At 40.9% G+C, this 25,825-nt stretch overlaps 2 protein-coding genes across 4 annotated transcripts in view; one reads left to right on the top strand and one right to left on the bottom strand.

The window, feature by feature from the left end:
• cdk17 (cyclin-dependent kinase 17) overlaps positions 1-7,915 on the top strand; it is a 56,467-nt gene extending 48,552 nt beyond the window's left edge. For both annotated transcript variants that reach the window (XM_026923684.3, XM_026923685.3), the window contains exons 10-17: positions 157-280; positions 411-531; positions 2,215-2,312; positions 3,826-3,931; positions 4,620-4,662; positions 4,786-4,876; positions 5,373-5,450; positions 6,087-7,915. In XM_026923684.3, the coding sequence (XP_026779485.1) occupies positions 157-280; positions 411-531; positions 2,215-2,312; positions 3,826-3,931; positions 4,620-4,662; positions 4,786-4,876; positions 5,373-5,450; positions 6,087-6,124 (699 nt within the window). In that variant the 3' untranslated portion in view covers positions 6,125-7,915. The remainder of the gene's footprint in view (positions 1-156; positions 281-410; positions 532-2,214; positions 2,313-3,825; positions 3,932-4,619; positions 4,663-4,785; positions 4,877-5,372; positions 5,451-6,086) is intronic.
• Positions 7,916-8,043: 128 nt separating this feature from the next.
• elk3 (ETS transcription factor ELK3) lies at positions 8,044-20,468 on the bottom strand. Of its 2 annotated transcripts, none has more exons than XM_034312993.2 (5): positions 20,139-20,468; positions 13,885-14,096; positions 12,138-12,890; positions 10,770-10,892; positions 8,044-9,433 (listed from the first exon to the last, which is right to left on the bottom strand). In XM_034312993.2, the coding sequence occupies exons 2-5, from the start codon at positions 14,089-14,091 to the stop codon at positions 9,329-9,331; spliced, it is 1,188 nt and encodes a 395-aa protein (XP_034168884.1). In that variant the 5' UTR covers positions 14,092-14,096; positions 20,139-20,468; the 3' UTR covers positions 8,044-9,328. The 2 variants fall into 2 exon arrangements, with proteins under 2 accessions (XP_034168884.1, XP_034168885.1); XM_034312994.2 differs by having other exon boundaries at positions 13,885-14,093.
• Positions 20,469-25,825: the final 5,357 nt, after the last annotated feature.

Genomic DNA, 25,825 nt, shown 5'->3' with positions numbered 1-25,825 from the left:
TGATTAAAATAAAGCCCTTTGCATACCTATCAAAATAAGTAGTGGATTTTTATTAAGAAGTCTGTGTTACGAGGATTTATTGGGTTTTGTTTTTAAAGGTTGTTTCTAATGGTTCAAAAACATGTATCCAAGCCTTGGTTTATGTTTTGGTTTTAGATTTTCCTGTTTCAGATCTTGCGAGGACTGGCATACTGCCACAGACGTAAGGTTCTGCACAGGGACCTGAAGCCACAGAACCTCCTCATCAATGAGAGAGGGGAGCTCAAGCTGGCAGACTTTGGTACGCTGTATTCTTGCACGCAGAGCTTTAGAGTTGTTTTCACATGGATATTGTGGACCATTTTTGAAAGCAGTGATTGTTGTATTTGGATTGCTTCATTTTTTTTCCTTTGGATTCGTGTATATTGCAGGTCTGGCCCGGGCCAAATCTGTCCCCACTAAGACCTACTCAAACGAAGTTGTAACTCTGTGGTACAGACCTCCCGATGTGCTGCTCGGCTCTTCTGAATACTCCACGCAGATCGACATGTGGTGAGTGTGTCTGTATATGTCTATGCAGAAGCTTAGCATTATCATCTTATAATCCTTATATGCAATCATACTGTATGCATGCACCTTGGGATGCTAAATTATAATTAAAAATTGCATGACAATAATAAAGCAAAGTTAGACCGCATTGGTGTGGAATTTTCACTTGACTGGCCAGAAGCCAGTTTTTCTACATCCTCTCTCTGAGTGTAGTGCTGGTTACAAATGACAGGATTACACTGATTAGCCATAACATTAAAACCACTGATGGGTGAAGTGAATAACATTGATTATTACGTTACTATGGCACCTGTCATGGGGTGGGATATATTAGGCAGCAGGTGAACAGTCAGTTCTCGAAGTTGATGTGTTGGAAACAGGAAAAATGGGCGACCGTAAAGATCACTGGGTCAGAGCATCTCCAAAACAGCAGGTCTTGTGGAGTGTTCCTGGTATGCAGTGGTTAGTACCTACCAAAAGTGGTCCAAGGAAGGACAACCGGTGACCCGGCGACAGGGTCATGGGCACCCAAGACTCACTGAGGCGTGTAGGAAGCGAAGGCTAGCCCGTCTGGTCCGATCCCACAGAAGAGCTACTGTAGCACAAATTGCTGAAAAAGTTAATGCTGGCTCTGATAGAAAGGTGTCAGAACACACAGTGCTTCACAGCTTGCTGCGTAGCTGCAGACCGGTCAGAGTGCCCATGCTGACCCTGTCCACCGCCAAAAGTGTCTACAATGGACATGTGAGCATCAAAACTGGACCATGGAGCAATGGAAGAAGGTGGCCTGGTCTGATGAATCACATCTTCAGGCAGTGTGATGCTACTTTGATATGTACCTCCTACCTAAACATTATTGCAGACCAAGTACACCTATTCATGGCAGCGGTATTCCCTAATGACAGTGGCCTCTTTCAGCAGGATAATGCGCCCTGCCACACAGTGACAATTGTTCAGGAATAGTTTGAGGAACATGACAAAGAGTTCTAGGTGTTGACTTGGCCTTCAAATACCCCTCAATCTGATCAAGCATCTGTGGGATGTGCTGGACAAACAAGTCCGATCCATGGAGGCCCCACCTCGCAACTTACAGGACTTAAAGAATCTGCTGCTAACGTCTTGGTGCCAGATACCACAGCACACCTTCAGAGGTCTTGTGGAGTCCATGCCTCAAGGGGACCTACACAATATTAGACAGGTGTTTTTAATGTTATGGCTGATTGGTGTATATTAATGTAATTTTATTTTATTGACCCATTTCTACCGTAACAACAAATCCACAAGGACTTATTTAATATCTTTAATTGGCTGCACGAAATTACTAACCAAAAGGGACACGAGTGATTTCTTACATTTTGTAATAATCCACACTGTGAGCAAATTAAAGTGATGTTAATTTCAGCCAGCTGTTAAAGATGTAATGAAACTTAAATAACACAGCAACATGTTGTAAACACAACAGAAATCTTCATGAGGTCAGCATCTGGTGTGATCAGAAAAAAATATTTCTGTTTGTTCCTGCTGCATTTGTGAAAAAAACAAAACTGGAACCTGTATTGTTGGAGCCATGACAAATAAAAAAGGCATAGCTCAGAATTTCCAATAATTTGTGCAAAGGGAGAAAAACCCTTAAAGACTTTTAAGTAACTCTTGTGAGTGTGTGATGTATCTTGTCTGTCTGTATAGGGGTGTTGGATGTATATTCTATGAGATGGCTGCTGGTCGGCCACTTTTCCCAGGCTCCACAGTGGAGGATGAACTGCATCTTATTTTCAGGCTATTGGGTATGTACACATTATGTACACACACACAAATATATATATTTATATATAACCACACACACACACACACACACACACACACACACAATGTCCCTGAAGTTAAATTGGGTAACCGGTAGCCTTCATGATGAAATGCATACTTTAAAATCGAGACATTACGATGGACACAGACATTTTTCTGCCAGACATTACGTGCTGGAGGTGGTGTTTACCTGCTCTAAAAACAAACAGCAACGTTATGAGGTTGGAAGGTAACCAAAAATTATGTTGACCTGGCAAACATAGACCAGACGTGCAGGTAGTAACCTCAGTGAACTTCAGTAATATAAATGGGTAGGAGCTTATTATCTGGGTCTGCTCAACATTAACATTTTATTGAGGTTAGAAATTAGAGATTAGAAATCTTTAAGAAAAAATGCAACAAAAATAACACCTTGTTTATACAGGAAATAACTTAATGACTGCAAAACACAATAGCCAGTTATAATATTAAGTTATAACTGGTAGCCTATATCCTATGGTGCAGTAATTTTACCAAATGCTGGCCAGCAACAGAGTTTATTTGTGAGAGTGCTTTATGGTGCTTTATTTTTGTCCTGTTTTTGACCGAAATTGCTGTAGTTAGCAGTAGGCTGAGACACAGTGGCACATTCAAATAAGGTCTCTGTCAACCACACTCGAATTTTGTGGCATGTGTGCCTGCTCTTTTGGCTGCTAAAAGTGTAGCTGGCTGACACACACAGGACTGAGTTATTTTGCTCAGCTTTTGCTTGCTGAGTGCTAGATTAAATCACACATCTCCATCAGTAATTAATTTGAGTGAAACTAATTTCTTCTGACTACATGATATATATTTGAAAATGCTAGGACATGCTAGTTATTCACATTCCTTTAACGTAATTTGAAAAATGACATTAAGTTGCTCAAAACTTTTTTTGAAAGCAGAAGTGTTTTATAGTGAAGAGTAAAAGGTTTTGTTGATGTAGTGTCACAAAAAAATCACAACCATGCAATTGTAAGGTTCTCTGACAATTCTGAAGTAGATACACCTTTTTGACTTTATCTTTTGAACACAATATTTTAAGCAATATTTTGGTGTAAAACCTGTAATCTATATGAAATGTAAATAAAATATTAACATATCTCCTTAACACAGTTATATAAAATTTTCTAATTCCAGGATCTTAAAATGATAGATTTTATTAATATCCAAATTAGAAATGCATCCAACCCAGTATGTGCTGGTAAATGTGCCTTTCCCTGGTAAATCAGTGTCAGAGGAGGAGACGAGCAGTATCTTTCACAACCTGCGTCTGAAATGATGCAGTTATGATGCAGTAACACTTACCTGTTGCATGTTCAATAATAACAGAGTTTCAGGTCCACATTTCTTAAAAAAAATTAACCAATACAGTGAGTGGAGATGGAGATGGTTTTAATCTTAAAAAACCCTATAAAGATTAAAAGTAATTAAGTGTTGATAAGTGCTACATGGCTGTTGTGGTTTGTGCTGCAGGTACACCAACGGAGGACAACTGGCCAGGAATCTCATCTATCGAGGAATTCAAATCCTACAACTTTCCCAAATACAAACCACAGCCCTTCATCAACCATGCACCGAGGTACACTTGTGTGTCAGCGTGCGTGTGTGTGTGTGTGTGTGTGTGTGTGTGTGTGTGTGTGTGTGTGTGTGTGTGTGTGTGCGTAAAGGGGTGATCTCCTATACTCCTTTACATTTCCCATCTTTAAGGCTTATTATAGAGTAATTATATGAAAAATCAAACAAAATGATGAGTATAGGATGCTTAAAGTGTTTCTTGAGATAAATTAATAAATAATAAATAGTCCTGGTATAAATAATGGATTGTGGGTGTATTTTTAAGCAACTTCTCGTCTTCCTTTATGTCCATTAAGTTCTCTATGATCATTCAGTTTATCGATGGGCTTTTCAACATCGTGAATTTGCCCAAATTACAGGATGGCAGTTTGGCGCTCATGTTCTGAAATGACTGCTTGCCAGCGTGTATTAAAGTCTAAAGGGAACTTTAGATGAAATTATGGAACTTGAGTTAAGCTTTCCTGTGTTGTCACTGTCCTTGTTTATCTTACCACTTGCCGCTAGTGACCATGACCTGTATGCGTGTATGTGTATGTGCCAGTACGGCAGGATATCCTGTGGAATTTTTCGAGGCTGTTCTTTTCCTTCCTCTCATTTGCCACTCTAATTTGTCACTCCACTGGTGGTCACCACACTGAGTCTCACCCTTATCCTCCATTTCTCTCCCTCTCTCTTTCTCTCCCTTTTCACAGGCTAGACACTGAAGGAATTGAGTTGTTGTTGTCATTTCTTAAGGTAAGCACTTTAGGTGTGAACCACATACAGTCGTACACACACACACACACACTGTGTGTCTCACAACTCTGGGTGATGTCATATGGCTGAGATCTGCCTTACTCATTGCTTCTTTTTTTCTAGTACGAGTCCAAGAAACGAATTTCTGCTGATGATTCAATGAAACACTCTTACTTCAAGAGTCTGGGCATGCGCGTGCACACACTGCCTGAGAGTGAGTTTAACAAAAAAAAAAAAACACTGCACACAACACATACCACACACACACACACACACACACACACACCCCATGCACAGAGTACACACAGTTTGTTTTGCAGGTGTGTGTGTACACACAGTCCCCTTTGAACGTATTGGAATAGCAAGGCCAATTCTTTTGTTTTTGCTATACAATGAAGACATTTGGGTTTCAGATCAAAAGATGAGTGAGACAATGGATTAGAAATTCAGCTTTCATTTTCTCCTATTTAAAACTAGATGTGTTAAACAACTTAGAACATGGGTGGGTTCAAACAAAAGGTGCCATGTTTTAAGTTGTGTAACACATCTAGATTTAAATATGAGGAAATTGATCAAAAATATTGGAACATGTGACTGAGGTGTTTCCTAGTTGGCCAGGTGTGTCCTGTTAGATTGATTGTTTAATTAGATTGGATTGTTTGGTTATTTATTTATTTACTTATTGTAAGCATTATGCTCTGAACTTGCAGGTATCTCTATATTTACACTGAAAGAGGTGCAACTACAGCGAGACCCTGGCTACCGGAATGCCTCATACCCCGAGACAGGTATGTGTGTGTTTGTGTGTCTGTAGCGTGTGTGTGTGTATATTATAGACACACACGGACACAAGGGATTTTGTGCAAAATGCTTTTGCAGGTGATAGAAATGGCAATTCAAACTAATTATGAACTAATATTGTTTTTTTGTTGTTTTTTTTTTTTTTTTCATTTTAACAGCTAAATTGTTTAAACTTTGTTGAATATGTTTTTGACAGAAAAAATACTGCACTTAGTGTCATGGACAATAAGTTTTGACTTCAGTTCTGCATCAGTTCTGCACTGTTCGGGTGTGATTAATTGTGGAGCCTGGCTGAGACAAAATAATTCTACAAACCAGCAAATAATAATCAATCCTCGTATTTTTTTAATTTTTTTTTTTCGTCGTCTTTCTCTCACTTGCACTGTGTGCATGTAAAGAGAAACTTGGCTAATGATGATATTGACAGTCAGAGCTGTTCTGGTGCAGTGTGTTTGTTTGTCCAGAAGGTGGAGCAGTGGCCCAGTTTTTAATTTCTGAATAGTAAGAACTACAGTATACGGGCTTTGAGGCAGCTTTTTTTTGTATTTTGGGATGGACATTTGTATTGTTTAATGTAATTTTAAGATGCAGCAAGTCATTGACTCATCTCTCTGTCCCTACAGGAAACAGCAAGAACAGAAGACAGAGTATGCTGTTCTAAGCACTGGCTCTGACAAACACACTCGCACAAGCATACACACACACGCGCATGCACACACACAAGCACACACAGTGGATCAGGATGATGGCGTTTGCTCAGCAACTGTCTTGTACAGACTAACAGACTAGCCTCCCTACCCTCTTTAGTCAGTGTGTGTGTGAGGGTGAACGATGGGTGAGGGGGACTGACCAGTCCGGCTCTTTCCCATCCTCCTGTGTCCAGCATGCAGCCAGTCCCAGTGACAAAACACAGCGACGCCCCTGCCCCATGTCCGCTTCCTCAAGGCAACACATTGGAGTTTAGACTGTGAGATGGGAGCGTGTATATATGTGTGTATGTGTGTATTTATTGAAAAGGTCGTTGGGCTTTTTTTTTTGCTGCTAATCAACTACTGTCTCCTTGTAACCTTCCCTACTCTCTGGCAGCCTTCCTGGTTGCGGACACATCAGTACTGCCGTCAAGGATTTCTTTTTTTTTTAAAATAGTTATTATAATTCTGGATATAATTATGTTAATAATGTTCATATTGCAAATATCATGTTTGTTATTGGCCACATTTTGAATTGCATCCTCTTTTTTTTTTTTTTTTGGCATGGTTATTATGTAGAAATAATAGTTCCTACACACTTTGTAGAAGCTGTACAAAAACTCCTCACTCCCATTCCAATCTCCAAAGCTCACTTTGACATTTCAGATGACCCAGAGCCTGGAGAAGAGACCCTCCTCCTCTTTGTCAGTGAGGCATGAATGCAGCAAGTGTGTAGCTCGTTCAGGGAGACGAACTCACTGGTGTTCAGCCTGGTGAGAGAGCGCTAAACAGCTTTTTTTCGACTCATTTGTGACTGTCGCCACGTTCAGTCAGCATTGTGGAGCAAGCCGTGATGTCGGGGTGGAGGACCAAGCTGTGAGAGGGGGATCAAAACCACTGGACCAGCAGTAATCACGTGATCTTTGCAGAAATGACTGAAGACCTTCCACACCTTCCTCTTTGAGCAAATGTTCTCCTTTAGTGTCATTCTACTTATCCATTTCCTCAGTGAAAACTTTCTGCCTGGACTGAAGTGCTTGTATGATTTTTTTTTCCCTTTGAGAGCAACTTATTCTAATGCATCATCAGTGATTGTACAAAAATGATTCATCCCAGATCTCTGTAGCATTTGTTTATTTGTGTGTGTGTCACAGTGTAAGAGTGTAAGAGAGTGAGTGAGTGAGCGAGCGAGCGTGTGTTTGTAAGAGATCATGGAGATCAGATTGTACAGAACCTTGTTGCACCATGCTTGTAAGTTTTCTGAAGATGCGTTAGTTTCATTAACAGTATTAAGACAATTTTTTCTAAGTTACATTTTGATTTGTCTGTGAATAATAGTATAACAGTGTGGCATGTTGGAGTCCAACTGTCTCACATTCATTCTTGAAATTTCTTTATTTAGAAAAAAACGAGTGTGACAAATACAGGAACAAAAACTTGGCTACATCGGACCAACACTTTCCCCACCAATATTTGTACACATGAAGAAAAGATTCCAGACAGAGATTTTAGATTAAACAGACTATATTGTTTTTGAACTGACATCACTCTTGATTAATATTGTAATTTTGCAGTTGACTGTGATTGGAGAAGCGTGTGTATGTGTGTAGATGCATGGAACGCCTGGTGTCTTGTAAACCTCGCCTCTGTGGAACACTGACGCTCTCAGTTGAATGTCAGCTGAATTGACCATTTAACTCTTTCTACTGCAGATATTTATTTCTCTTGATCAGTGAAGTAAACATGGTCTGTTTCCTACGGAATTCTCTCTTCTGTCTCTTCTGTCTCTGTGCATAGATGATTGGAGGTTTGACTAATGACTGTGTCTAAAGGGGTATTTTTTTGTTTAGAAAATTTGAACACAAGTTTCAGAAGAGGCCATTGCACAGCATTCAGTGCTTTCCTTTTATTGAAAACAGGCACATTTCTTTGACTCTTAGAAAGCAAAAATATAAAATTAATATGAGAATACATTTTGTTTTCAATTTCGTAATGAAAAAATAACAAAGCTATTACAATGCTTTTCTTTCCAATATGGTGATGGAATTCGTCTATTACAAAACATTTTGTTTGAATTTTTAAAAGCAGGAAAATAATACATATACACATTCTTACACAGAAAAAAGGCACAGCCGGTAGTTTAAAGCACAGTGCATACAATACAATAATATACAATATCAGACAAATTAAACAGAAAACCTGATTCACAGCCTCAGAAAGAGATTACAAAACCAAAAACAAACAATTGAAACTAAATGGAAAAAAAAACTGTTAAGAAGATCTCTCTAATATGGGTTGTAATGAGTATGCTCTCTTAGCTTTGCAGTAGGAGCTTCACTGAACTGAGTGGGTATTAAAATGGAACTGAGAGACATGAACATTCTGATAAAAGCACCAACGCTGGAGGCACTAAATGTTATCATCTGATGATTGTGAATTTAAAACCCAATGATTCCACAGCCACCTGTGCCTGGGAGTATGATTGGTTTTGCTCTTGGGCTGAGCAGGATGGCATGCCTCTTCTCCTGTCATTCAGAATGACACGGGCACCTCTTCGCTCATATATATACAGGATTGGGCAGATAGTGCTCTCCTCCAAGTGCTTTCAGCTGCCCTGTGACATTGCATTAGCAACAGTTCAAAATAATGATTTTAGGAGCCTTTGCCATATCACCCAGCAGAGACCGAGCTTGTGGGTGGGAATCTGCAATGACTACAATTGGGAGAAAAATGTATGACTCTGGTAGGAGTGTGTTGTCTGGAATTCAATGGTATCTTTGGTCCTTGCCAAATGTGGGGGGTAATACACAGAGGACTCTGTGTGGATATAAGATTGTGTGTATTATTATGGTCCAGCACTGCTTTACGTGTGTCTCATGTGAAAATGTGACTTAAAAAAAAAGTTGAGATTTGGATGATACATTCTAAGGCTGAGTTTTTCCAACAGCTCACTGGTGCCATTTTGCTTTCTTTGGCATAATAATACTACCACGTGAGCAGATTGGTGTACAGCCCGAGTTTCGGTCTAGAAATGTTTTTAAATGAAATCTGTTTTCTTTAAAATGTTGTTGATGTGGTTATTTTTTGTGGTAACTATAACCACAAGGAGATGTAGTGCAACCTTGATTTTTTAGCAAGTATTAATGTATGTGTGTTTTTTTAGACAAGGGTTTGAATCAGGATTTCGGAGTACTAGATGAAAGGAGAAGCGAGGAAGAGGAGGATGAAGAGTCCAGGTTGGGGAGAGGCACAGGGAGAGGTCCGTTCAGCAGAGTAGGGAACTGTGGAGAGACATGAACAATTACATCATCAGCTCTGCAATACGCAGCAGAAACTTGCCTATATGCCCACAGTGATGTCTATTACTGATTATACGAGCAAAGCAGGTAGGCAGATTATCAGCATTTGTTAATGGGTTAAAAACTGTGTTTAAAAAAAAAAAACAAAACATGCGTACAACTTCAACTTCAGATAGTCTCTTTGTGCCTTTAACTTTACTGTAACTACACAAACAGGACTGAATGCCTGCTCTGAATGAGAAGCTTTCTCAGTCTCTCACACACACACACACAAACATGTTCATAGCCAGCCCCTCATGACCACTAATGCATCATGGTAATGCTAGGAGAGGAACTTCCTGTTATGAGAGAGCTGAGCATACACACAGTCAGTCTTTTTCAGTTATCACCCCCTCCCTATTTTAACAGGAAGCTGCCCCCCACCCCACCCCCCCATATCCAGAGAGGAGAGGAAACATCTGTAGCTTATTTCCAAAATGCATACACATGCATACAGATACACAAGTAAATCCTTTTGCCAGAGTGACCATAGATAAGGAAATACTGTGGAAGAATCACTAAGAATAAAAGAAGAAACAAAGAAAAACACTCAAGCCAGGAGTTTCCAAAAACATCCAGTGACTGAACAGTAAAACAATCATACAACCAGCCCAAAAGCTCCTTATGCCATTGCCTGGGGAAGTGGGAGTGTGAACACTAATGTGTGTGTGCGTGTGTGGTATAGTGCGGCGGAAGTGCATATTTTTAACTGTCACAAGCATTGTCAAGAAGGTTGCCTCGGTTACCTGATCTGCTTCCTGTTGTGCTGTTTGCAGCAGAGCCACACCCTACCCCTAACAAAGCAACACGTCCATAAACGCACACACGCACACCTACACACACTGCGCAGACAGTCTCCCTTGAGCCAGAACAGGAAGTATCCACAGGATTTCCCCTCTCCCTCACATGAGCAGTGAAACACGACACCAAACAGAAACACACTCCCCGAGCAAAAGTACATGCAAGGCACCACACACACAGATCCTCACTCACACGTATAAACACTCAAATAAACACTCATCACATCACACACACTCATCTACTCATCCAGACATTCAGCCCAGTGCTCAGAATAGGAAACACAGATAACTATCTGTTCACAATAAATGTGTTCCCCTAATTTCAAATACAGAGCCACCAGCATGAATGCATACACACACACACGCACACACACACACACACTGTACCCAGCATTCTTTATCTTAAACGTTTACTTTCTTCCTTTCCTATTAATTTGCATGATGCTTAAGCCATCCATGAGTGTTGCATGTGTGTGTACCTGGAAGAGGGATCCGTGTCCCTGTAGTCGTGCTGGGCTGAGAGGAGCGACAGGACTTAGACTGCTCCAGAAATGAATGGAGGAGAGGAGAGGGCTTGGAGCCAGCAGCAAACCCGAGGGAGTCTACAGGCAAGAAGTAGAAACACACACACACACGCACATACACACAGGGTCAGTGAGGGAAGATTCAACTTCTGATTAGACATATGCAAAATGTCACACTGTGGGCTTAGAGTGTGTGGGCGTGCGTATGGTTCTTGTTTTTGGTGAGAGGGGAAGTATTGCTCAGGATCAAAGTCCGCGTTTCATGCTTTCTCTACAAGCTGCGGCGATGTGATGTACAAAATGCAGATCTGATTGCTACACTACAGCTATGAATAGTCAATAGTTAAATATATTCAAATACCATTTAGGAGCAGGGTCACTGTGTTACTGTGGACACTTTTGAGTCACCTACATGACTGAAGGTATCAACAGCTACTTTTATGATACAATGCAATTGTCAGTTACAATGTGATATGCATTGCAATGCTACAGCACAAAGTTGTAACAAGAATGACAAAAATATTTTAGCTTGTTCACTGTGACAGGAATAACCCCCATATGTCCACTTTCAGCCTTGAAGGTTCTGGGAGTAGTTTCTCTGACTTACATAAATAAATAACCCATTACAGGCTAAATGGTATTTTGGTGCAATTTTAAGGACAGTTAAAATTAATTACTGTACAATTTCAACACTCTCTCTGCAATGAGATTCTGAGCACAGGACTAGATAACCATTTCAACACTGTCCTGTCTCCATGTCAAGACTTAGATTTCGCAGCTAGGTACCTATTTCTATTATTTTCACAGAAAATAGTTAATAAATCATAAGAGTTACTGAATAATACACCTTAAGATGAATAATTGAATAGTAAGTTCAGGAGTTGGAGGGGATAAGATATACTCATTATACTGTTTCGTGATTACCTTTTAGGAAATAGGAATGTTTAAAACAACTGTCCCTTTTCTAATGAGAGAGACAGAGAGTATGAATGTGTTGCTCTTCAGAGGTCAGAGACCTTGGATTACCAGCTTCCGGCCATTGAGAGACATATGAAATCAATTTCAACACTCTCTCTCTCTGTCCTGTGTCACTGCACTGTAGTGGGCAGGATTACAGGCATATGGCTTCACTTATAGGTCTCGCTCCTCCCTCCCTCTCTCTCCCCTTTTCTCTCTTCCTGTCTCACTCTCTTTCAGTTAAAACTCTGCCTACTACTTACCTATTATCCTTTAAATACCTAAACTTGTGGTATGATGGTAGAAAACCACACAGAGGAACTGAGTATGTATATGAGGTTGTGTGCGAGTGAGGGTGTGTGTTACCTGTGCAGTAAAGAAGGCTGGTGTGAGGGACCCTGAGGGCAATGCAGGGCTGTTAAGGGCAATGGAACCCAGGTCACTTCCTGAAAGCAGTATGGAAGGAGCTGAGATTTCCAGACCTTTGGGTTTCCGAGCTTTGGGAGGAAGTCCATTGGTGCTACTCCTCCTCTCGAGGGGCGAGGCTTGCACCTGGGCTCGCTCCCTGTGGCCGGATGATAAATTGAGAGGCTGAGCGTTCTGCTCTGATTCGTCCATCCGGGCCTCTGGGCTCAACCTCCGTGAGAAGGATGGGCTATGAGATGGGGACGATGAACGAGAGGAATTAGGGGAGGCTTTTGAGCTGAAGAAAACCTCTGATGAGGTAGGGGCAGGAGAGGAGGGGAGGGGCACTGCTTTCTCTGACCGATTGGTGACAAACCTAATCACGGTTGGTCCTTCTTCCCCTCGTTCCACCCCTCTCCGTTTCTCCACTTTCACTGGATGCAGCAGTGGAGGCGGGCCTTGAAGGGAGCTAACAGTAAATGATGAGTACAGGCCAGAGTTAAGATATTCGTTCCTGCCGGCGGGGCTTCTCAGCGATGACAGAGAGAGTTTTGGAGATTCTTCCCCCTCCCCTCCATCAGACTCAGCCTCTTGTAACATAATGCTGCCCCCTTCTCGGCCAAGCTCCACCGCCTGGGGATCCATTTTCAGGATGTCAGGAAATGAAACAAACTTGTACACAAACTTCTGACCAATCACCTTCTTTATAATATTCTGCAAGAGAAAGGTAAAACAACAGTAAATAAACCACTAATAGTATTTTAATTGTATTTTATGATTTTAATCTCCCTTAATTATTTCAACAATTACCTGCAATATTGGTAAGTCAGCTGAAGTTCACTGTTTAGCTAATGTTAAATATCATTTCATATTGGCTCGGATTCATTAACTAATTATTTAAATTCCTCCTAATTATTTCCTTTAATAACACCTCAAATACTCTGCCCATAAATTAATACAGGCTTATTATATACGATATAAAAGACAGGGCTGTTTATAAATTTTGTCATTTTAAATATATTAAAACCATTTTATTCCATTGAACATGTATTTTCATAGCTTGCACAGTTTATGGTTTCTTTATTAATTCATTCATCTTCAGTAACTTGGTGGATCCAAAGCCTGTGCATAAGGTGGCAATACACATCACAGGGCATCATGCACACACATTCACACCTAGGGGGAATGTTTTTGGGAGTTGGGAGAAAACTGGCAGGGTGGTGGGAGCTCAGTGGTTAAGACACTGGACTTCTGATCAGAAGGTCAGGAGTTCAAATTCTAGCACTGCCAAGCTCCCACTGCGGGGCCCTTGAGCAAGGACCCTTAACCCTCAACTGCTCTGTTGTATAAGTGAGATTAATTTAAGTCGCTCTTAAAAAATTTTAGTCTGCCATAATGCTATAAAAATGGAGAACCTGCATTAAACCCACATTGACAATGTGTGAAATTCTGCACAGATAGTAACCGTAGCTCAGTATCAAACTGGGGACTGTGTAGCTTTGAGGTGGCAACACTATCCACTGCACTGCTGTGCTGCCCAGCATATTTACAGTACATGTTCATTTTAAAGATCAATATAAACACTCAATTATTGTGCCTAAAGAATACCTTCAAACATTATAATTATGTAATACTTATAATGTGCAATGGACAATGTAAAAAACAATCCAGATTAAAACTATTTTATTCTATCCTGTGAGTGTATTACCTTGTCATAGTAGTAACGCAGAGCTCGGCTCAGTTTATCGTAATTCATATTAGTTTTGTTCTTCCGCAGACCCCAAAGTTTGGCCACTTCCTCAGACTTGAGCAGCTTGAACTCGCCATCATTAGACGTCCAGCAGATTAGGTGCTTATGGCTCTGGTCCAGCAGCAACTGCAACAGGAACTGCCACAACGTGATGGCACTCTCCATGTCTGCTACGCACACAGCAGTCAGAAAGAGAAATTCATCATGACCACATCTTTAACTTCCGCATTTTCTTCTGGACTAAATATTGAATGATCTGAGAATAAGCTGTGATTTGAATGACAAAGCTTCAGCAGTGTAAAGCTTGACTTTCTATGTAAGGAGGTAAATGAACATTTCCAGTCAGCACACACCCATAATGTCATACAATTCCTGAACTTCCTTCTAGCATAATTTATCAGAAGTAAACTACACCTTGTTGTATTTGTTAGGTAAGCATAGACACCAAGAGTTTTTTGAAATTGCTGAGTTTATTGGGTTTACTCACTGTAGCACTGCTCTATGTGTGCGTGTGTGTTTTCCTTACATATTTGCTGACAGCAAGACATGTTCTGTTACACAATTTTCATCTATCAGGAATAACCAGTAAGTGGATTTACCCTTTGTGTCTGTGTGGATTTGTTGTTTACCCAAAGGTGCTGCTCAGTCAAACAATCCTAAATAGTTTAGTTGGGCTTTAAAAGAGACTGTGGCACTTCCAGGCCATATGGTATAGAATTATAGAGTGAATCTCTTTTCTAATATTCACAGATTTTTAGTATTAGGAAAACCTCTCACAGAAAGTCTAGACATGAGTGAGCTTTGCCTCTTCTTTTCTAACTCACTACATTTTCTTTTTGCTCAGAAATTGTGTGACTAGTACATCAATCCCACAGAAACTATTGTAATTCTACAATCATTATGCACATTTACAACAACTAGGAGGAAAAAGCCTCCTCGTTTTCTGAACAAAATCACCAGGCTTTTCCCTCCCTCTAACTCAGCAAGCATTTCCTGTTCTGTTGCATATTAACAAACCGTCTAATAAACAACAACAGGAGAGCAACCAGGAAAGCTATGCTGATCTGGGGACAGCTATGACGTACTGGAAAGAAGCATGTGTGCTCAACCACTGATCTGAGATCAGATCAAGTATGTGAAGGATTCTCTGAGAAAGAAAGCGAGTGTAAAGATCAAGAAAGCGAAACATAAAGGCCAAACGTTTACAGTCATGAAAGAAGGCCAAGGTAAACATAGCGTTTATCCGATTCAGGAGGGTGGCAAAGGGTGTGGTGTTGATGGGAAAAAGAAAAAGAGAAGGTGTAAAGGGAAAGTAGTAGGAGATACAAGAAGAGGAAGGTGGGAGGAAAAAAGAAGTGGCAGACCAACAAGTTTTAAAGAGATAACACGAAATAAAGTGGGCTGAGTAGGGTGTAAGAAGATATCTCCATTAGATTAATTATTAATTATGTCTCAAAACCAACTGGAACAAAACTAGCAGAAAAGGATGAACTCCAGAATCTGATACACACATTCACACACACTGAAATCACTGGCAGGCAGCACAACACAAAGATAAGAACAGTGAAGCACTTCATCTTTTCTGAATAATTTAGAAATCCTGAGACGACACACAGCACTGCTTTCCTTGCAGAGTCCAAGACAGGACAGAGACTGTAATCGCACTCCACAGGATGTCTACAGCTTCAAAACAGCTCAAATTCAAACCAGATTACAGCTCCGTGAATGCCTCATTGCCTCACACACCATATTATACAGAAAATAGAGCATATTTTCAGTGTCAACACAGCATCAATAACATTACAACTGATCCACGAACTCCATATCAGACACATTTGTATGAGGATCTATAGAGAGTGTTGGCCAGACATGCAGTGTGCGAGTGAGACATATTCAGTGGCAGGAGAGACTCAGTGCTTCACTCTGATTTAGTGTCTCACCGGAGAGAACATTAGCTGCTTTGTTCAAGCTGCTCACTAACTCAGGGCACACAGCCTGACATAGACTACACCATCAGAAAGGAGAGGCCGAAGTATATCTAATCCTGCCGTATGCCTCTTACAACACTGCAGGCCTTAAATGAGCAGTTTGTCACTTTTAGACACCTCTGCTGTCTGTGAGACAAAATGCAATTGCAGAGAATACACTGACAAGCTATTCCTTGTCCCTTCAACTGACCACATCTGCTCCTTTTACATTACAATGTGCTTTCAAAGGCAGAGCTGAGCAATTTTGTTCCTGTTCAGGTGGGCCAGAAAAATATAAACACCAGCATGAAATATGTAAACTAGAGATTTGCATTAAAATATTGAGTCCACATTTTTCTAAGGTGTCTTTAAAATTATACGATTATTACATGTCCATGAAGGGTTTCACTCATCCAGAGCATGATGAATGTCTTGTAATAGTAGCACTCTGAAAGTCTTGGCAGCTGGACTTCCTAGATTTACCTCATGAACTGACTGATGAAGCCTCTCAGATGAGCTTTGAAACACACACAGTTCCTGAACTAAATGTCCACCTGCCAAGACTTACTACTAGAAGTAGTAGTATAATTACAATTTATAGTTATAATCAATATTATAGGTCTATTAGCACTTTTAAAATTGCATACTGCAGCTTTAAACCTCTGAAAGCCAAATTCAGGCCAAAGGCAACATTAGGATTTACTATAGGAACTGCCTCTAGGATTTGTACATTAGGATGCTGAATGGAGCAGGCTGAGATATGGTAGGGGATGGAGGTATGATTGGAGTGGCTATATAGACTAGAGGGCAGGTGGAAAGGGACTGAGATCGTAAAGGAGAGTGGGACAAAGTGGACAAAAAAGGAAGGGCTTCTTATTAAGGTTGGGACCTGCCTGTGATTGACAGCTCTAATGGGAAGGGTCAGATTAATAACAATATTTAATACATAGAGCTATGTGCATGTAGCACCATTTTGTGCATGTGAGATCTTTGTGTAAACACAATACAATAAAAGTTACAGGTACAGTTTGCACTTTAAGGTACGTGTTTCTAGACCTGTAATAATTATTTAGTTTCAAGGATAGCTTAGAATGCAATGCAAGGTAAATGATTATTTTCTTCATTTAAGACTTCTGTTCACATTTTTCCAGACCATAAATTATCTCCTCTCCTCAGGCCTCAGCCAAAACAGAGCTGTTCAGAGTTGCCTTTCTGCCTAAAACGTCATCCATAATGCACTTTTAATTCCAACAGAGTGATGGGGTTAGTCAGCAGGAAAGGAAATACTTGTTTTCAATGCAATTGCAATTGACCTGACTAGCAAGAGAGGGCTTTAAAAGTTACAAACTGCTCCTTTAACATATTTCTATCTTTCCTTTGTTAATATTGTTCTACCTGTCCCACCATGCAGTGCTTCATCTCAGGAGATTGCTGGCTCAGACAGGCGATCGTAAACTCCAACCCACCCTGTCTGACTGAGTTACAAGCACCAGAGGGCATGATGTAACTCTAGTTCAATCTACTGTCCTAGGACTGCAACTGCCACACACATGAATGAATGACGAGGCACATTGCAATGAGTAGAGAGAAGGGACTAATTATATGACAGGGAGACAGAGAGAGGGGAGAGAGAGAGAGAGAGAGAGAAAGTGAGCCGGGCATGAAAACAGGCTGTCTGACTCACTATCTCTGACAGTTTTATTGGCGAGGAGGGACTCCCTGATTGGCTTATTTTGGGAAAGTCTTGTTTCTGACATGTTTCTGTCTAACCCACACCAACTAACATTCCCACTGTCTCACCTCTAGCACACATTTGTTCAAACTGCCCCCAAAAAATTCAGCAGTAGGGAAGGATTTACAGGGATTCAGACTTGAGGTGGACTGGCTTTGCAAGCTGAACCTTCACCACATTGATTGGTTTGGATGGTCTCCTGTATTACTGCTATGTGAAAGTTTTTGTTAAATCCTAAACTTAGAGACCACAGAGAGAGTGAGTAATTGTGACACACACATACACCGATGTAGTCCAGGATGCTTGTACTGTGACAAAGGAGAATGTGGTCAGGAAGGGCTCATACTCTGCCAAGATATACTGGAGTTATTTGCCAGGAAGTTCAAGACACACATATACAAACATTCCCATTTGTTTGTACTCTATCATACATTTGCATACAATTAAAGTTTCACCTTTTCCATCTGCTGAGTTTTTGCAGTCCCTTGTGACGCTAAAGCGTCAATCCAAATTAGACAGTTTTCTCTCCCACACCCGGCTGCCCTGTTTTAAACCTCAAATGAAGCAAAATAAAACCATTTCCTGCTCTAGCATCCTCCGAGTCGAGCCTTTGCGTTGAGCAACCGTAAAACTGTCCGAATCAGGACTTCCTCCAATTCTCCTTTGAAAGGCGTCTTCCTGGGAATGCCGCTCCCAAACTGAAAGGTAGGAATTCCTGCTGCAGGGAGCCAGCCGGAAACGTGGGGACAGTGGGACTGCACAGACATACGGCACAAATGGAAGATTTCCTTTTCCCTTCTGGGCAGCAGCTAAACCTATTGTGGGGCCAAGCAAATGACTCATCCACACATGCAGGTTCACAACAAACACTACAAAGAAATTACTACTGTACCATTATTCATTCATCACGTTCTTGCTCGGCTCGTGATACATGACGATGCATCACAGAACAGATCAAACTGGCACCACTGAATCCTTCATTTAAAGCAGTAACATTAATTATCCTCAGCAAGGGTGAAAAGATAATGAACATGAATTTGGATAGGTAAAAAACATGCAATTGTACTTTTCTTTTTAAACCAATGTTGGGACACTAAAGGTTATGTGGAGGAGACGTTTTGTCTAGAAGTTAGCAACTCCCAAGTTCAAATGCTTCACCCCACTCCCTTTTATATGCTCAGCAGAGTCCAAGTAGTAAATGGGGAATGCTAGTTAAGAAAGAAAACACAAGCAACAGACAAAATACAGTGTGCACATTCACAACATTTCCCCAGGTTAAACCTGGGATGAGTGCACACACCGGGTGGTGCACTCCAGGATGTGGACAGTGCATGCTCAAGTGGCCCAAACCCCCCACCCGATTGGAAAAAGGTTTATACAGCTTTTACATACGTATATAGGCGATGAAAACCCTACAAGCCCCAGTGGTTGGCTTTAATGTCTGTGCGCACACAACGGTTTATAGGAGCCAAACTCTATGCCTGTCCCTGAGCCACAGCGCAAACGGAAACCCGTAATGAGATTAGTTGCTGTGTGCAGACATGACTGAGCCATGACTAAACGCGCGCCTCTTCCTGCTCACAGTGGAAAAATTCAGCAGGCTGCACCAAGAGAGAGCCATTCAGAACACGTCTTTACCCACTACTCTTCAAGAACACTGATCTCAGAGGTTGTGTGGACCAATGCAGTCCAGCACACCTACTACACCTTGTATCAGGTGTGTGAGCAGGGAGATCAGACCACAGTTGGTCATCCCTGATATGACCTGAAACCATCCAATCAGATGGGCCACTTTATCTGAGTGAAATTAAACTGACCAGTGACCAAGTGTGCACGAGGAGTGACCCAGACAGTCAGATGAAGCAGGGGAAAAGGGAGATCAGCCCTACTGCGCACTGAAGTTTCTTTGTTGGTCCCGGTGACTCATTTTCAAGACGCTGTGCTGCTGCCAGTTTCTATCCGGAAGCGCATGGCAATTAGTCTGCCGCTGCTGCTGCTGTTTCCAGACAAACCAGAAACTCCGCTGGTGCTTTTAAAGAGCCAGACGTACATTTTTTTTGGCTTCTTATTTCCTTCAGTGGCTTACAGACTTGCACAAAAAAAAAACAAGCACAGAAACTCGGGAATAAGACGCGTGCGTTCAATGTTTTCATGCGTAAAAACAGTTAAGGTCCGACACCGAGCGCTCACTGTCAAAGTACACACACACACACACACACACACACACATACACACGCACACAAGCTCGTCATGTAGCCAGCAAACTTATACACACTGCTAAATAATTCATATTCACGCAACACACATCACACAACACAGTAGAGAACATTTCTTCCAGCTATCCAGAAGTATCCAGCACTCCCTGTCTGTTTTTCACACTTCTCTCTCTCTCTCTCTCTCTCTCTCTCTCTTTCTCTCTGTATGCTCTACAAACATATAATACATATCAGTATCTGCTGTTTAATTACACTGATCAAGGTTAAGATGTGTTACAGAAGCTGTATGTCACATACCCGCGCGAGATGCCTGCTATTTTCCCGTCCTTTTAATGTGTTAAAAAGAATTCCGTAAAATGCCCTGTTTTTCCATGCTGTCGGCCGTCTCGGCAGCACAGTCCGACTGTAATGGGATCCTGAGTGTTTCTTTCTCTCTCTCTCTCTCTCTCTCTCTCTCTCTCTCTCTCTCTCTCTCTCTCTCTCTGAGCAGGAAGTTGGGGCAGGCAGACAGAGAGCCGGCTCACTTCCTCTCCTGCTCTGTTCCCCAGGCGCTCGGCCGTCTGTGTAAACACGCTTTTCCTCCTCTCTCCTCGCGCCCGGCCCACCGAGGGCCAACACACACACACACACACACACACACACACACACACACACAGTAATAGTGTAACCCGAATCTGTGCCCATAGCCGCTTCTCCGAATGACGTCACCACCTTCCTGCCAGGACCACTGGGAGGAGCGCGTGTTCCTTCCTACGTGTATGCGTGTGTGTGTGTGTTTGTGTATGCGTGTGTGTGTGTGTGTTTGTGTATGCGTGTGTGTGAGTGTGTGTGTCTATGCGTATGTATGCGTGTGTGTATGCGTGTGTGTGTATATGTGTGTGTATGCGTGTGTGTGTGTGTGTGTGTATGCGTGTGTGTATGCGTGTGTGTGTGTGTGTGTGTGTATGCGTGTGTATGTGTGAGTGTGTGTATGTGCGTGTGTGTGTATGCGTGTGTGTGTATGCGTGTGTGTATATGTGTGTGTGTGTATGCGTGTGTGTGTGTGTGTGTGTATGCGTATGTGTGAGTGTGTGTATGTGCGTGTGTGTGTGTGCGTGTGTGTGTGTGTGTGTATGTGTATGTGTGTGTATGCGCGTGTATGTGTGTTCTTTATGTGTCTTTGACAGTAGCACACTGAAGCAGCCTGATGCGCGACACTAATATGATTTTTATTCCTTTCTGATTTGAAAACGTTTCGTGTTGAAAGAAAATTGATCAATATGTCACACTGGTATACTCTGTCCTAATATTTTGATTATTACTGACATATTGTCTCATAACCTTTAATAAATTTAATTCAATTTATTAATTTGATTAATTAAATACATGTAGTGGACTAACCACAGTGCATAACACATACATGTAGCTTATTTACTCAGTGTGGATGATTAGAGAGAGATTTATCTTCACGACAAACTTGTATCTGCCAATCTAAATTTAAACCCTGAAAACACACACACACACACACACACTCTCTCTCTCTCTCTCTCTCTCTCTCATTCACTCTGTGTGTGTCTCTCTCTCTCATTCACTCTGTCTCTCTCTCTCTCTCTCTCTCAGTGTGTGTGTGTGTGTGTGTGTGTGTGTTGTACAGTTTGCTGCTTGTCAGGCTGAGAAATGAACGATCCACAGGGGAGTGGGACTATCTTCTAGTTTCCTGGAGGGATATCCTCTAAGTGACGGGAAACTATATCCCACCAACACACACGCACATGCGACCAGCTTCATGCTTCTCTCCTTATTTATCACTGTCTCTTTGTGTCTCTCATGTAGTCCATGTCTGCTGCAGTGGCCTCAGAGAGGCTGTAAGAAAGCACTGTGGATGGTAATGAGTCTCTCCGCCCATGAGGACGTGTTTGTGGGGAAATGTCTAGGACACATGCAAGCAATTAAAACCCGACCAATTATGAGCTCACAGTCATTTCCACTCAAAGTGCGACATCTAGTGGAGGATCTGGGAAGAGCAAGCCAAAATATCCCAGCTGAAATATTACCAGTGTGTGTGGAGTGTGGAGTGTGGAGAGTGTGACAAACCAAACTCCAGCATATGTTTCTCTCTTGTCCTGCCATATTATTTAGATTAAGATAACCATTTTCTTGTTATTGTAATATTTAATGCCTTTGTTTTATTTAGATACATTTCTGTGGCTTGTTTTTTTATGGTACCACCACAGAGAAGACAGACCTGTAGGTGACTTGAAGGATATGCACATAAAGAAAAAAAAAACAGTTTTGCTTTAGGCGTGCATAATAACGGAAGCTCGTTGTCTAAACCAGCTCAGTGTGTACAATATTACTGTCCACAGTTAAACCTGCTCTGCAACAACTTCTTCTCCAAAGCTGGTCCACATCACATTTCTTCATTTCGCACTAAGTAAGCTGGATTCTCTTGTACTGTTTGAGGGGATCCGCTCTGAGAATAAAAATCTTGCTTGCTTAATAGTAATAATAATAATAATAATAATAATAATACTAAATGTAGTAAAACGGGTCAGGCAGTTGTGTCTTGTAAGAAAGAGAAGCAGGGGTTGAAGTGAGATAACAAATATGTGGGTTTAAGATGAAAGGTATGAAATATACTTAAGCAGTTCTGCATTAATTTAGGATGTTTCTCTTTCTCACCTACCTCTTGGACCAGACAAGGCTCTCTGCCTCTCCCACCGCACTTCTTCAAACCTCTGGAAAAGCAATGGGATTATCCAGGACTCTACCAGCACCTGTGTGTTTTCTAGGACAGAGAAACTTAAATATTGGCTAAAAACCTTCACCAACAAGGGTCTATAAAGGAAATGAACTGAAATTAGAGGTTATGCAAGAAGCTGTGATGCACTGTGTGTTCTGATACCTTTCTATCAGAGCCAGCATTAACTTTTTCAGCAATTTGTGCTACAGTAGCTCTTCTGTGGGATCGGACCAGACAGATTAGCATTCATTCCCCACACGCATCAGTGAGCCTTGGGCACCCATGACCCTGTCGCCGATTCACCGGTTGTCCTTCTTTGGACCACTTTTAGTAGGTACTAACCACTGCATACCGGGAACCTCACACGAGACCTGCTGTTTTGGAGATGCTCTGACCCAGTCATCTAGCCATCACAATTTGGCCGTTGTCAAAGTCTCTCGGATCCTCACGCATGCCCATTTTTCCTGCTTCTGAGACATCAACTTCGAGAACTGACTGTTCACTTGCTGCCTAATATATCCCACACCTTAACAGGTGCCACTGTAATGAGATAATCAACGTTATTCACTTCACCTGTCAGTGGTTTTTAATGTTATGGCTGATTGGTGTACACTACTTGCACAAAAAAAAAGAAAATCCTGTTCCTCAGTGCTTTGAACCCACGATATCAGCAACAACGTACTAGTAGGTAATTTATCTGGGTATCTAAGATGATGCATTATCTTTATTACGGCATGCATGAGCAGTATATTGGTTATACTGATTCTCTAATGCCATAATTTAATGTTCATTTAAAATATCCTCTCCTGTATAGAAAAAAGAATCTACTAATATAACCTTTCTGAAGGTAAATTTTAACTGGCATTAAGAAGAGGCACAAGAGTGAGAGCGTGAATGATCAAGGCCCTTTGATTGGTCAGATTTTTTTTACTAGACCCAAGTTAAATTGATTTATAAATAATAATATTATAAATAAACGAGTTCATGATTGGCTAGACTGTATGAGTTCATTGTCTTTTGTCGCTAAATTAGTGTTTTAGTGACCAGTGAGGGGGATTCTGGCTCTTTTCAGTGAGTCAGATCATTTGGCTCAGCTCACCAATAAGAACTGACTCTTTCGGCTCCCAAACGACTCCATTCTTTCCTAAAATGGATAAAAAAATGGGCCAAGCCCAAAATGGCAAAATATTAAGCTTAACAACAAAACATTGGTCAGAAAATGAGCAAGAATTAAACAAATAGATAAAGGAAGTTAGTATGGGAAGCTTTTCCCTTTGATTTCTTTAAATGTTTAAGCCTTGTGGCCCTCGATGGGCTGCATCAAGTGTGGCAGATAATAAATAATGACTAATCTTTTAAGAAAAAAAAAGCCCAGAAGATATTTTTGGAAAATTTTGTACACCCAGACATGTGTTAGTTTGAATTTGACATCAAACATTTTAATCATTATCATGATTTTACCTTTGCGTACAAGAAGACTGTATAAGTGAATTTCCCTGTTTCTAGCTTTTCTCCCAAACAAACAGTTCACTGCAGCAAAAGTAAATGAGTAAATGGAAGCACAGGAGCTCTCAGGAGTGCATTGGTTTCATTCTTGCTCAATGATTTGAAGTTTATTTTTGAATGGCACAGTCATGGTTTCAAGCTTAAAAAAACAACTGCAAAATACAAGATTTATGCTATGTTTTGCAGTGTGTCCATAATGCAAACAGCACATGGGCAATATTTCAGCCTACTGTAACAGCACTCATTCTGGCCTCGATTAAAATCCATATTGTGTGACTGAGCATACATCTCATTAGATTAATGAACTTTATGTGATCATATACAGTATAATACATGTTTATAATAAACTGGTGGCCATTACAGATGAAAAAAGAGGACAATGAGAAATGGGACAAAGATAAAGGTATGCTATGTACACTTATAGCATACAAGCCCCACTCATACAATCCCAGAATTGCATACGAAGTTCCTTTATCTATTTGTTTAATTCTTGATAAGTTCCTGGCCAATGATTTGTTGTTAAGACCATTAAAAGCTTAATATTTTGCCGTTGTGAGCTTGGACTTGTTGTTAAGACCCCGGCCCATTTTTTTGCCCAGGAAGGTATGTCAACTCTTATGACATTTTGCAGTAACTTTATTAATGTGTAATATTGCAGTACTAGTTATGCTGATGCCATAATAGTCAGCAATAGGCATAAGACCAAATTACATGAAAGTAATGTCAATAACATGAAGGTTTTTGCCCATATCATTTGCACTGCAGTGGCATTCTGCTATTATATCTCAGTATTATTGCTAGTATCATACCTCATGTACGATCTTGCCTTTTTTGCACATTTCTGACTCTTCTATTTATAACATGTGATTTGCACTGTAATTAGTCACTTGCCACACATGGAGGACAATCTGACATAGATGGAAGAGAACTTGCACAGGAGTTAAGCTGTGGAAGCTAAGCTCCTGGAATTCATTCATGATAAGGAACTCTCAGAAATGTATCCAAATTTATGGCCCACCTTTAGAGTTGCTGTTACTCTTCCAGTAGCTGTAGCTGGAGCAGAGAGGAGCTTTTCTAAGCTTAAGCTCTTCAAGACGTACCCGAAGTTCACAAATGATACAGGATCTGCTCAGTGGTCTTGCAATCATTAGTATCAGCCATGCAGTTGCTGGACAGGTATCATATGATGAAGTCATTGATGATTTTTGCATCAGTGAAGACCAGGAGGGCTAAATTTTAGATTCAGGATTCCGGTGTAATACCACTGAGTAGAAGCAAGCTGATTTTATTCACCCATTTCTCTATTTATTAATTTTTATTTAATTGTTATTTGAGTTATGTTGAACTGATTATAGTAAATAGTTATTTATACAATTATTGTATTTATTGTATTTGTATTTTCATTTAATAAGTTTCAGTAAGGCATGTTTACTCACCCTTAGTGTACTTATGAGTGTCTGTCAATCATATAAGTAAAATGCAGTGGATAGCAACACAAATGTAATTTAAGGCAAGAGTCTGTCAGTTACACCTGTTTATACCTGGATAACCCAACTCATTCTATCCCTAACCTGTATGTTGCAGGTTGTCCGGCCTGCCTATAGATTAAAGTGTTGACAACCAACACCCAGTGGGCCATATGCGATTACCTAATCACCACCTTCCAGTTCCAGGCAGATCCATGGTGTTCAAACAGCCCAGCACCCAGTTGTGTTTTAGAAAAAGAAGAATTTGAGGGCTAGGTAGACTTCCCTCA

The sequence above is a fragment of the Pangasianodon hypophthalmus genome, chromosome 18 (genome assembly GCF_027358585.1).
Source record: "Pangasianodon hypophthalmus isolate fPanHyp1 chromosome 18, fPanHyp1.pri, whole genome shotgun sequence".
Taxonomy (NCBI): domain Eukaryota; kingdom Metazoa; phylum Chordata; class Actinopteri; order Siluriformes; family Pangasiidae; genus Pangasianodon; species Pangasianodon hypophthalmus.
The sequence above is the reverse complement of the archived record's forward strand: the minus strand, read 5'-3'. Positions and strand labels throughout refer to the sequence as shown.